Here is a 13,401-nt window from a genome sequence, read left to right on the forward strand (position 1 = left end):
GGGGGGGGGGGGGGGGGGGTGAGGGGGGATAGAGAGGGGTGTGATCAAGGTAAGGGGGTGACCAGGTGTGGGTACACAACTTCACATGTTTACAATAAATTTTCATGGAAAAGAATGAAAGAAATTTAATGAAATTCTACCAAATGGTAAGTTTGTTATGTACAAATATGTGGATTTTTTATACAATTAAAGGGCAATAGCTCTTAATTTACAAATAAATCCAAATGAAATTCTGTGTACACAACCACATTATGGTGATCTAAATTCTGTTTAAGTTTCATAGTTCTAGGTCAAATATATCAAAAATTATGATGCAGAAATTGCCATATTTATAGTACCCTATACTGTTAACACTAGAAATTTCTAAGGGCCATAACTCTGGTGTTACTTTGGCAATCTGACTCAAACTTGACGGGCCGCAAGAACTCATAGTGGTGAACAAGTATATGAAGTTTTAAATAAATATTCCCAACCATTTCCTAGATATGGCTCCGGACGGACGGACAACGCCAAAACTATATCCCTCCGACTTTCGTCGGGGGATAATAAATATTGTTCATATGATATTCCTGTCGTACTGATGAAATGGGACACTGAGCTTTGATGCCGTATAGAGGAGCTCTTTAATTGATAAAACGTGACTGAACGTTATTTTTCATGTCTATACCACGAGATGTCAGGGATATTCTCCTGACCATTTTTTTAAAAGTCTCGTTCCACTAATAAAATTTTGTTTTATTCAGGGCATTGCCATTAAACATTTAGCTGTATAGCATTTGTCTTTTTCCTTGATTTTCGATTCAAAACACAAAACGTCATCTCATGACTCCATTAAACACTGACTTTCAACACAGTATGCCTGCCAAACATTTTAATGATGTCACATTTATAATTTGACGTTATTGGCGTAACACATACACTTCATATTTATATTCACCCAATTTAAGAAAGGGTAGCTTGAAAAATACGCCAGTGCCAAGTAATGTTTAAGCGCATGTAGTATAGAAAAGGAGACAAAATTGGGCCGGATGGCCGGATGAAAAGAAAAACAAATTTTGACACATCAACTCAGTATTCCGTAATCTATATTATTTAGCAGTTTCATTCATTTTTGATGATACATAAAGAAATGAGAGCACGATTCCGGGTATTTATTGAACACCCCTTTGTAAAATATGGAAACCTATCTCAAACTTTGATGAATTTATTATTACACCACTATCTCATATTCTCATCAAAAATTTACTGATTAAAAATCTATATAAACACAGAAGAAGTAGTAACATCTGCAGAACATTGTCAACAGCTTTATTCTATCATATAAATGCATACAGCTGTATACTTAAGATCTATGTCACATGTATATAACACGTAAATACATGCTTACATTTCAATGAAGCTGCGAGATTTTAATGGTTTTTTTTTCCCACATAAACATATAAATTTCATACAGAAAACAAAAATACAGCTGCATATTTTAAATCTATGTTACATACCGGTAATATAAAACGTAAATAAATATTTCGATGAAGCTGCAAGATTTTAATGGTTTTTTTTTCTATAAATATTACAAATGTGAACATAAATTTAACATAAATTTCTTACAGAAAATGACAACCTTCCTTGACACTGTTTTAACCCTTAGCCTGCTGCAGGCGAATTTAACAGCCTTTGCAAACAGCTTGGAACCAGATCAGACGCCGATTAAATCGGCGTCTGATCAGGTTCCAAGCTGTTTGCTACTCTGACAATATTTCTTCCAATTTTGGAGCAAATTGAATGAACTTTACAATTTTAGCAGACAAAATTTCCAGCAGACGACAATTTATCTAGCATGCTAAAGGTTAAATGTACCGGTAATAAAAAACAGAATGGGGTAAGATTTGTCCTGGTTAAATACATACTAAGATTTATTTTATATACATAAATTTACTTACTTACTGATATAGGGCACTGATACCCCGGAACATGCTAATACCTTGTTATGTTAGCTCAAGGGCAGTAGCATTTTGCCATCCAATTTTGAACATTTACATAATTTTTTTTTTTTTTGAGAAACAAACCCAGAAGCATAAAATTATGTCAACTTTGTTTGGTTTTTTAAAAAAAAATTTCATGTGTGTCAACTTTATTTTTTATTTTTAAAGTTTTGTTTTTTCAACAGTCAAATTTGTTTGTTTTGGGTTTAATGCCCTTTTCCAGCCATATTACAGTTATGTAACTGCGGGCAGTTCACTTAACAAGACTGTTCATGGATTCTGAAACAGTACAAACCTGTTCTCTGCAAGTAACAGCATCTGTTATTTACATGTATGTAAATTTACATACATACTGATACAGAGCACGAAAACCCAGAACATGCTTATTATGTACATTTAATAAACATTTAAAAGCATCTGCTATTTAACAGTTCCTATTTCAAAGGGGCGAATCAAATTATGAGTTAAATGTCAAAATTTTCATTTGGGTCTTCAACGGGCCTAAGTAACTAACCTGAGGAGGGCCTTAATCTTTTGACTTTGTTCTGATCAAATCCATAAAGCAGTTCATGAGAATAAGTCATTTAAAGCGGTCTGAAGTTTTAGCTCTAGGTGCCCCTAGAAAGGGTCAAATGGAACCAGCTGATCAAAATTTAGAGAGGTCCATGCAAGGATACTACAGACAAGAAGTTTTTTTTGATTTATTTTTTATTCTAAGCTCTAGCAGCCAACTAAAGGGGCCATGCAAAACATTTGAAAGTCGCCATATGACCTATCATGTGTTGGCGCGACGTTAAATCAAAGTCGCCATATGACCTATCATGTGTTGGTGTGACGTTAAATAAAAAAAAAAAAAAAAAAAACACAAGAGATCACAGAGTGATCTTGGCGCCCACCAATGTGCCATTTTTGAGTGTTCCAAATTTCAAGACTTACTGACAAGCTCAAGGTCAAATTTCATTTCCATACAAAACACTGTGCATGTGGTTCAAATTCGAAAGCTGTAGCTTGAGAAATGTGAAAGTAGGTCACTAGATCAATTTCAAGGTCAAAGTTCTTTGTACACAAAACTATGCATGTGCATCAAGTTTGAAGGCTGTAGTTTGAGAAATTTGAAAGTAGGTCACTAGGTCAATCTTAAGGTCAAAGTTTAATTTGGTACACAAAACTATGCAAGTGGTGCAAATTTGAAGCCTGTACCTTCAAAAATGTGAAAGTAGGTCATTAGGTCAATGTCAAGGTCAAAGTTTGTTTCGGCACACAATCCTATGCATGTGGTCTAAATTTGAAGCCTGTAGCTACAGAAATGTGAAAGTAGGTCACTAGGTCACTCTTAAGGTCAAAGTTCATTTCGGTACACAAAACTATGCATGTGGTCCAAATTTAAAGGCTGTAGCTTGAGAAATGTGAAAGTAGGTCACTAGGTCAAAATCAAGGTCAAATTTTATTTCAGAATACAGAACTATGCATGTGGTCCAAATTTGAAGCTTGTACCTTCAAAAATGTAAAGTAGGTCACCAGGTCAGTGTAAAGGTCAAAGTTTGTTTCGGTACATAAAACCATGCATGTGGTCCAAATTTGAAGGCTGTAGCTTGAGAAATGTGAAAGTAGGTCACTGGGTCAAAATCAAGGTCAGATTTCATTTCGGAATACAAAACTATGCATGTGGTCCAAATTTGAAGCCTGTACCTTCAAAAATGTGAAAGTAGGTCACTAGGTCAATGTCAAGGTCAAAGTTTTTTTGATACACAAAACTATGCATGTGGTCAAAATTTGAAGGCTGTAGCTTGAGAAATGTGGAAGTAGGTCACTAGGTCAAAATCAAGGTCAAATTTCATTTCAGAACACGAAACTATGCATGTGGTCCAAATATGAAGCCTGTACCTACAAAAAATGTGAAATGTATAGCTTGAGAAAATGTGAAAGTAGGTCACTAGGTCAAAATCAAGGTCAAATTTCATTTCGATACCAAAATTATACATGTGGTCCAAATTTGAAGACTGTACCTTCAAAAATGTGAAAGTAGGTCACCAGGTCAATGTCAAGGTCAAAGTTTGTTTCGGTACACAAAACTATGCAGGTGGTCCAAATTTGAAGGCTCTAGCTTGAGAAATGTGAAAGTAGGTCACCTGGTCAAAATCAAGGTCAAATTTCATTTTGAAACACGGAACTATGCATATGGTCCAAATTTGACACCTGTACCTTCAAAAATGTGAAAGTAGGTCACTAGATCAAAATCAAGGTCAAAGTTTTTTCTGGTGCACAAAACTATGCATGTGGTCCAAATTTGAAGGCTGTAGCTACAGAAATGTGAAAGTAGGTCACTAGGTCAAAATCAAGGTCAACTCATGTCAAGGTTCATCTGCCACTCAAAAATATACATGTGGTCCAAGTTTGAATGTTGTAGTTATTGACAAGAAGATTTTAAAAGCTTTTCCCTATATAAGTCTATATGAAGCATGTGACCCCCAGGGCGGGGCCATATTTGACCCTAGGGGGATAATTTGAACAAACTTGGTAGAGAACCACTAGGTGATGCTACATTACAAATATCAAAGCCCTAGGCTTTGTGGTTTGGACAAGAAGATTTTCAAAGTTTTTCCCTATATAAGTCTATGTAAACCATATGACCCCCTGGGCGGGGCCATATTTGACCCTAGGGGTATAATTTGAACAATCTTAGTCGAAGACCACTAGATGATGTCACATACAAAATATCAAAGCCCTAGGCCCTGTGGTTTTGGACAAGAGGTTTTTCAAAGTTTTTCCCTATATAAGTCTATATAAACCATGTGACCCCCAGGGCAGGGCCATATTTGACCCCAGAGAAATAATTTGAATCATCTTGGTAGAGGACCACTAGATGATGCTTCATACCAAATATCAAAGCCCTAGGCCCTGTGCTTTTGGACAAGAAGGTTTTCAAAGTTTTTCCCTATATAAATCTATGTAAATTATAGAAATAAACAAAGGGCCATAACTCACTCAAAAATTGTTGATTCAGTCTGATTTTCAGGGGGACACAACTAGGGTACCAATACATCATTCTGACAAAGTTTGGTCAAAATCCCCCCAGTAGTTTCTGAGGAGATGCGATAACGAGAAATTGTTAATGGACGGACGGACGGACGGAATGACGGACGGACGGACCACTGACGCAGAGTGATTTTAATAGCCCACCATCTGATGATGGTGGGCTAAAAAATGAAAAACATTTGAAAGGTAATCATACAAGGATGCTTTATTATAAAGTTTGGTCAAGATCTGTCAAGTGGTTCATGAGAAGTTGTTTAAAAAATTTTCTTCTACTCTTAAGAGCCCCTTAAAAGTTCCAAGCGAGGTTAATTTTTATTGGAGGTGTCTGGTATAAAGACCTGACAAATAACTTACTTGAACAGTTTATGCCTCTTGAAGAGCCTGATTGCCTCGTACACCTTGTGACATGCCAGGAAGTAGCTTGCTGCTTTGTGGTACTGTCCGTCTGACTCTAGCTGGACAGCGTAATCTTCACACACTGATGTCCAAGTGTCAAATGAAGCTGAAATATATAAAGTTAACATAATGTTACATCAATTAGTGCTGCTTTTTTTAGCGGAATGTACAACAGGAAGTGCTGCATGTAACGTAACAACAGTAAGTGCTGCTACACATAGTGTAACAACAACACATAGTATAACAACAACACATAGTGTAACAACAACAACTTGATCTGAAATGTTTGGTAAGAACAGGCAAAAACAAACATCATAAATTGTTCAAAGTTTCTTTGACAGTTAGCTGGGTGCATATGCAGAAAAGGGGCACCATAATGCCGTTCAACTTAGCAAATCTATCATCTTGCCATTTTAGTTCACATAATTTGAACTACGGTTCATTTTCATACTCAATCTTATAATGTAAGCCACGCTGGAGTTCTATTAAAGGCTGGGTAATTGGGGATTTCCCCTTGCTTAGTCTAAGGATCCATATCTCTGGCTACTTTTTCCTGCACTTTTGCTGCCATAGGTAAAGTACTGAATGGGAGGACCCCTAGACCCACCTCTACCTTGCAACTTCCACTTTAATAATCAAATGAAACCTCTGCTGAGCAGTGTTATACTTCTTCTTACACTATGAGATGAAACAAAAATCATGTGTATCGACACGCCAACAATTTTGGCACCCAACAAAATTTAATGTCATGGTCCCCAACAAAAAACTGTTCTTTGAACATTTTAGCAATTTTAAAAGCAATGCCAGAAATTACAAGAATCCCTCCAGAGTATTACCTTATCACAGAATGATATATAAACAATATATCAAGCAAATCATTTACTTAAATGTTCCCATAAAAACAGTAATTGCCAAGATCTGGAACTCAAGATAATCTTATCCAAATTTCGGAAGTTGTTTTTGCATCATTCATTTTTCTGCAGAATATTCTGTTGTAACACTTGAATGGAAAATAGAGTGCACCCAAAATTTATTTATCTTCCAAGGTTTTTCAAAAAATGTGTATGCATGAGAAAGAATAAAAAAAAACAACAAATGTTTCCCAGTGTTTTCTTTATTTTGGTTTTCACCATTATTTCAGTTATGTAGGACCCAGTGTTCCTAGATTCTGTACCAGTACTAACCTGCTGTCCTCCAGTAACTGCCAACTTCTCTACATGAATAAGAGGTGGAGTATGAATTGAGTTGAGACACAATATGTTTTATCAAATCGTCAAGAACATACGCCCTGCCAGAGGATCGACCCCAAGATCCATAGATCTATGCTCTCCCTACTGTCATGAGCTAAATGTGTGGGAAAAGTTGTCCTGGGAGGTCATCTCATGATGCCAAAGACATGTGTGAAGTCTGAAAGCATTTGGCCAAGTAGTTTTGGAGAAACCTACTAATATGCAAAACTTTAACCTGTAATTCCAAGTTAAAATGCGACATAATTTAGAAAAAATAAAAGCTAGAGTTATGAAATGCAACCTATGAGATCATAATTTAGTCTTATGCACATGTATAAAATGCAATCTATGAGAATATAAAGCAGTGTTATAGTAACATTTGGTTGAAATGCAACATATGAGAATATAAATTAAAGTGTTATGCATACTGCTGAAATGCAAACCATAACACCAACATTAATGTTATGATATTTTGGTAGAAATGTAACCTACCCATATATGAGCCACGCCATGAGAAAACCAACATAGTGGGTTTGCGACCAGCATGGATCCAGACCAGCCTGCGCATCCACGCAGTCTGGTCAGGATCCATGCTGTTCGCTTTTAAAGCCTATTGGAATTGGAGGAACTGTGAGCGAACAGCATGGATCCTGACCAGACTGCGCGGATGCTGGTCGCAAACCCACAATGTTGGTTTTCCCATGGCGCGGCTCATATTGGTTTACTCTTATGAGATTACACACTTGGTTAAAACAGGCTTTCTATGAATTTGGGCTTAATTTTATTCAGCTTTTTAACCTTTACCCTGCTAAATTTCTAAAATGGACTGGTCCATCATTCCATTCAGGCAATACCATTTATTAATTGAAGGGGTGTTTACTGAAAATTTACTGACTAAATAGGGAACAGTGCAGACCATGATCAGACTGCACTGCACGTATGTGCAGGCTGATCTTGGTCTGCGCTGGTTGCAATGGCAGAATCACTTGCAGCCAGCAGGCTACAGGTTAAATTACAATATATCTTTAACAGTCTCTATTGCCCAACTGTATTAAACAACTATAAACACAGTATGAGTTTAGAACATCCCCAGCACTATTTGGAAACTTTCTAAAACAAGAGATCACAGAGTGATCTTGGCGCCCACCAATGTGCCATTTTTGTGTGTTCCAAATTTCAAGACTTACTGACTAGCTCAAGGTCAAATTTCATTTCCGTACACAACACAAATCTATGCAAGTGGTCCAAATTTGAAGGCTGTAGCTTGAGAAATGTAAAAGAAGGTCACTAGGTCAAAATCCAGGTCAAATTTTACTCCGAAATACAAAACTATGCATATGGTCCAAATTTGAAGCCTGTACCTTCAAAAATGTGAAAGTAGGTCACTAGGTCAATGTAAAGGTCAAAGTTTGTTTCGGTACACAAAACTATGCATGTGGTCCAAATCTGAAGGCTGTAGCTTGAGAAATGTAAAAGAAGGTCACTAGGTCAAAATCAAGGTCAAATTTATTTCGGAATACAAAACTATGCATGTGGTTCAAATTTGAAGCCTGTACCTTAAAAATGTGAAAGTAGGTCACTGGGTCAATGTAAAGGTCAAAGGTAATTTCAGTACACAAAACTATGCAAGTGGTCCAAATTTGAAGGCTGTAGCTTGAGAAATGTAAAAGTAGTCACTAGGTCAAAATCAAGGTCAAATTTTATTTCAGAATACAAAACTATGCATGTGGTCCAAATTTGAAGCCTGTACCTTCAAAAATTTGAAAGTAGGTCACTAGGTCAATGTCAAGGTCAAAGTTTTTTTCGGTACACAAAACTATGCATGTAGTCCAAATTTGAAGGCTGTAGCTTGAGAAATGTGAAAGTAGGTCACTAGGTCAAAGTCAATGTCAAATTTCATTTTGAAACACGAAACTATGCATATGGTCCAAATTTGATGTCTGTACCTTCAAAAATGTGAAAGTAGGTCACTAGGTCAAAATAAAGGTCAAAGTTTTTTCCAGTGCACAAAATTATGCATGTGGTCCAAATTTGAAGGCTGTAGCTACAGAAATGTGAAAGTAGGTCACTAGGTCAAAATCAAGGTCAACTCATGTCAAGGTTCATCTTGCCACTCAAAAATATACATGTGGTCCAAGTTTGAATGTTGTAGTTACTGACAAGAACATTTTAAAAGCTTTTCCCTATATAAGTCTATATGAACCATGTGACCCCCGGGGCGGGGCCATATTTAACCCTAGGAGGATAATTTGAACAAACTTGGTAGAGAACCACTGGATGATGCTACATTACAAGTATCAAAGCCCTAGGCTTTGTGGTTTGGACAAGAAGATTTTCAAAGTTTTTCCCTATGTAAGTCTATGTAAACCATATGACCCCCAGGGCGGAGCCATATTTGACCCTAGGGGTATAATTTGAACAATCTTAGTTGAAGACCACTAGATGATGTCACATACAAAATATCAAAGCCCTAGGCCCTGTGGTTTTGGACAAGAGGTTATTCAAAGTTTTTCCCTATATAAGTCTATATAAACCATGTGACCCCCAGGGCAGGGCCATATTTGACCCCAGAGAAATAATTTGAATCATCTTGGTAGAGGACCACTAGATGATGCTTCATACCAAAATCAAAGCCCTAGGCTCTGTGGTTTTGGACAAGAAGGTTTTCAAAGTTTTTTCCCTATATAAATCTATATAAATTAAAAGAAATAAACAAAGGGCCATAACTCACTCATAAATTGTTGAACCAGTCTGATTTTCAGGGGGACACAACTAGGGTACCAATACATCATTCTGACAAAGTTTGGTCAAAATCCCCCCAGTAGTTTCTGAGGAGATGCGATAACGAGAAATTGTTAACGGACGGACGGACGGACGGACGGACTGACGGACGGACGGACGGACGGACGGAATGACGGACGGACGGACCACGGACGCAGAGTGATTTTAATAGCCCACCATCATCATGATGGTGGGCTAAAAAGTTGCTATAGCAACAGAATTTTTCCATGGAGGCTGTATTGACTCAAATCATGTTACAAGTAATGCTACTTAAATTTCATGTCTGTTTCAATTTAACTGACAATGAGGAGTATTGTTTGTTTGTTTTAATGCTGTTTCTTTTAAACTAGTATTTTTCTATTCAAAGAATCCAGTGAGTTATAGGCTAAATGGATATGAAATTGCAAATATTTTATCATTCTATGCATTTTCCTGCAGTTCAACCTTAGATGCTTCCTTACTCCATAGAAAACACCAAGAGCCAATCACGTACATTGGTTAATGTTTTCTCTTGTCGCTTGAATACTACTATTAGTTAGAACTTTAATTTAACTGTCTATACATTCTTACACTGTGCTCATGGGGCCTCCGTGGCAGAGTGGTTAAGGTCAACGACTAAAAATCACTTGCATCTCACCAATGTGGGTTGAAGCCTCATTAGGGGCATGGAATTCTTCATGTGAGGAAGCCATCCAGCTGGCTTACGAAAGGTCTTATGAAATAATGCCTGGTCTTCTTTTTACATGAAGAAATTGTGTTTGGTTATTTTGTTGCTTTTCTATATCATTTCCCTCTGAGGCCTGAGTTACCATGAACAAAAACCTTGATTCAACTTTGTAACTGCTGTATGTGAAAAACAACTTGGAATAACAGGTGAAGTATGAATTATACTTTGGAGAACAAGTTATCCTCCCACAGGGTCCATTTAATCCACAACAACTTATCTAGGGTTGTAACGTGGAGCTCAATCTGTATGGCTGCTAAACCTATACCTAAGTTTGTAGTGTGCTGCTCCACCTGCATCTAGATTGTAGTGGAGCTCAACTGGAATCGATGCTCAACCTCCATTGGTGCTCATAGGTTTATAGTGTGGAGATCAACCTGTATCTGTGCTCAACCTGTATCTATGAGGAAGTGTGGAGCACAACCTGTATCCAGGTTTGTAGTGTGGAGCTCAACCACACCCTATAACGTGACACCATAAGACAACATGACACCGGATCGGACAATGTGACACTTTACCGAGATTGTTTATTATTAGAAAAATGAATTTAACGACCCGTTATACCCAAAAACACGCGTAAATTCGATAAAATACTGCAAACCGAGCGAAATAAAGACAAGAAAACGTATGATCAAATGTTGTTGTCAGACAGAACATCTTATAATTAGAATTTGGTGTCAGTAAGAACCTTCCCTGAGAGTCATGTGGTGTCAGACTGAACATTTGTGGTCTACCCATCTGGCTTGAACACCTCGTATTTTCGAAAGTAATGGAGATTTCGCTAGGATATTTGGCAGACAAGGAGACTGAATGTTGGGCTTTTTTATTGAGGGCAATGCCAAGCTTGTTGCCTCAGAAATGAGAAAAAATCCTCGGTTCAATATCCAAAACAATGAAAATCTGGCCGCGAATTAGTTATCTGTGTGATTATTTGGTGGTCTTTTTTATTCAGAAAACATTCCTTTAGATGCCTCTTTCTCTCCTGGAAAACTGGTAGGAATCTGGTTTTCATTGATTCACATTGTGTGTAGACAAAATTGAAAACACTTACTGCAAAACGAAAACAATCTCCGAAAAGTGTCACGATGTCCGATCCGGTGTCATGTTGTCTAATGGTGTCGCATTATCACATTATAGGGTGTTGCAACCTGTATCTGTGCTCAACCTGTATCTATGATGAAGTGTGGAGCGCAACCTGTATCTGTGCTCAACCTGTATCTAGGTTTGTAGCGTGGAGCACAACCTGTATCTGTGCTCAACCTGTATCTAGGTTTGTAGTGTGGAGCACAACCTGTATCTGTGCTCCGACCTGTATCTAGGTTTGTAGTGTGGAGCACAACCTGTGTCTGTGCTCAACCTCAGACCTGTATCTAGGTTTGTATTGTGGAGCGCAACCTGTATCTGTGCTCAACCTCAGACCTGTATCTAGGTTTGTAGTGTGGAGATCAACCTGTATCTGTGCTAAACCTGTATCTATGATGAAGTGTAGAGCACAACCTGTATCTGTGCTCAATCTCAGACCTGTATCTAGGTTTGTAGTGTGGAGCACGACCTGTATCTGTGCTCAACCTCAGACCTGTATCTAGGTTTGTAGTGTGGAGCACGACCTGTATCTGTGCTCAACCTCAGACCTGTATCTAGGTTTGTAGTGTGGAGCACAACCTGTATCTGTGCTCAACCTCAGACCTGTATCTAGGTTTGTAGTGTAGAGATCAACCTGTATCTGTGCTAAACCTGTATCGATGATGAAGTGTGAAGCACAACCTGTATCTGTGCTCAACCTTAGACCTGTATCTAGGTTTGTAGTGTGGAGATCAACCTGTATCTGTGCTAAACCTGTATCTATGATGAAGTGTAGAGCACAACCTGTATCTGTGTTTAACCTCAGACCTGTATCTAGGTTTGCAGTGTGGAGATCAACCTGTATCTGTGCTCAACCTCAGACCTGTATCTAGGTTTGTAGTGTGGAGATCAACCTGTATCTGTGCTCAACATCAGACCTCTATCTAGGTTTGTAGTGTGGAGCACAACCTGTATCTGTGCTCAACCTCAGACCTGTATCTAGGTTTGTAGTGTGGAGCACAACCTGTATCTGTGCTCAACCTCAGACCTATATCTAGGTTTGTAGTGTGGAGATCAACCTGTATCTGTGCTCAACCTCAGACCTGTATCTAGGTTTGTAGTGTGGAGCACAACCTGTATCTGTGCTCAACCTCAGACCTGTATCTAGGTTTGTAGTGTGGAGATCAACCTGTACCTGTGCTCAACCTCAGACCTGTATCTAGGTTTGTAGTTTGGAGCACAACCTGTATCTGTGCTCAACCTCAGACCTGTATCTAGGTTTGTAGTGTGGAGCACAACCTGTATCTGTGCTCAACCTCAGACCTGTATCTAGGTTTGTAGTGTGGAGCACAACCTGTATCTGTGCTCAACCTCAGACCTGTATCTAGGTTTGTAGTGTGGAGCACAACCTGTATCTGTGCTCAACCTCAGACCTGTATCTAGGTTTGTAGTGTGGAGATCAACCTGTATCTGTGCTAAACCTGTATCTATGATGAAGTGTAGAGCACAACCTGTATCTGTGCTCAACCTCAGACCTGTATCTAGGTTTGTAGTGTGGAGCACAACCTGTATCTTTGCTCAACCGCAGACCTGTATCTAGGTTTGTAGTGTGGAGATCAACCTGTATCTGTGCTCAACCTCAGACCTGTATCTAGGTTTGTAGTGTGGAGCACAACCTGTATCTGTGCTCAACCTCAGACCTGTATCTAGGTTTGTAGTGTGGAGCACAACCTGTATCTGTGCTCAACCTCATACCTGTATCTAGGTTTGTAGTGTGGAGTTCAACCTGTATCTGTGCTCAACCTGTATCTAGGTTTGTAGTGTGGAGTTCAATGTGTATCAGTGCTCAATTTGTATCTTGGTTTATAGTGTGGTGTTCCTCCTGAATCTAGGTTTGGTGTGTTGAGCTCAACCTGTATCTTGTATGTAGTGTGGCGTTCCTCCTGAATCTAGGTTTGGTGTGTTGAGCTCAACCTGTATCAGTGCTAAACCTGTATCTTGTATGCACTGTGGTGCTCTAGGTTCTGGCGTGGTGCACAACCTGTTTCTAGGTCTGTACTGTCATGCTCAACTTTTGTCTAAGTTTGTCGTGTGTGGTGCTCAATTTGTAGTGTGGTGCTAAAGTATCGATATTTATTAAATTCCTAATCCTACTTTAATACTTCTATAGCAGGTTTATCATATTCAATGAAAG

At 38.4% G+C, this 13,401-nt stretch overlaps 1 protein-coding gene across 1 annotated transcript in view; it reads right to left on the reverse strand.

Annotated features, from left to right (window-relative positions):
* LOC123558413 (gem-associated protein 5-like) overlaps positions 1-13,401 on the reverse strand; it is a 262,358-nt gene that overhangs the window by 37,700 nt on the left and 211,257 nt on the right. Inside the window, exon 20 of the mRNA XM_053543581.1 lies at positions 5,370-5,517. Coding sequence (XP_053399556.1) covers positions 5,370-5,517 — 148 coding nt within the window. The remainder of the gene's footprint in view (positions 1-5,369; positions 5,518-13,401) is intronic.

The sequence above is a fragment of the Mercenaria mercenaria genome, chromosome 5, assembly GCF_021730395.1.
Source record: "Mercenaria mercenaria strain notata chromosome 5, MADL_Memer_1, whole genome shotgun sequence".
Classification (NCBI taxonomy): domain Eukaryota; kingdom Metazoa; phylum Mollusca; class Bivalvia; order Venerida; family Veneridae; genus Mercenaria; species Mercenaria mercenaria.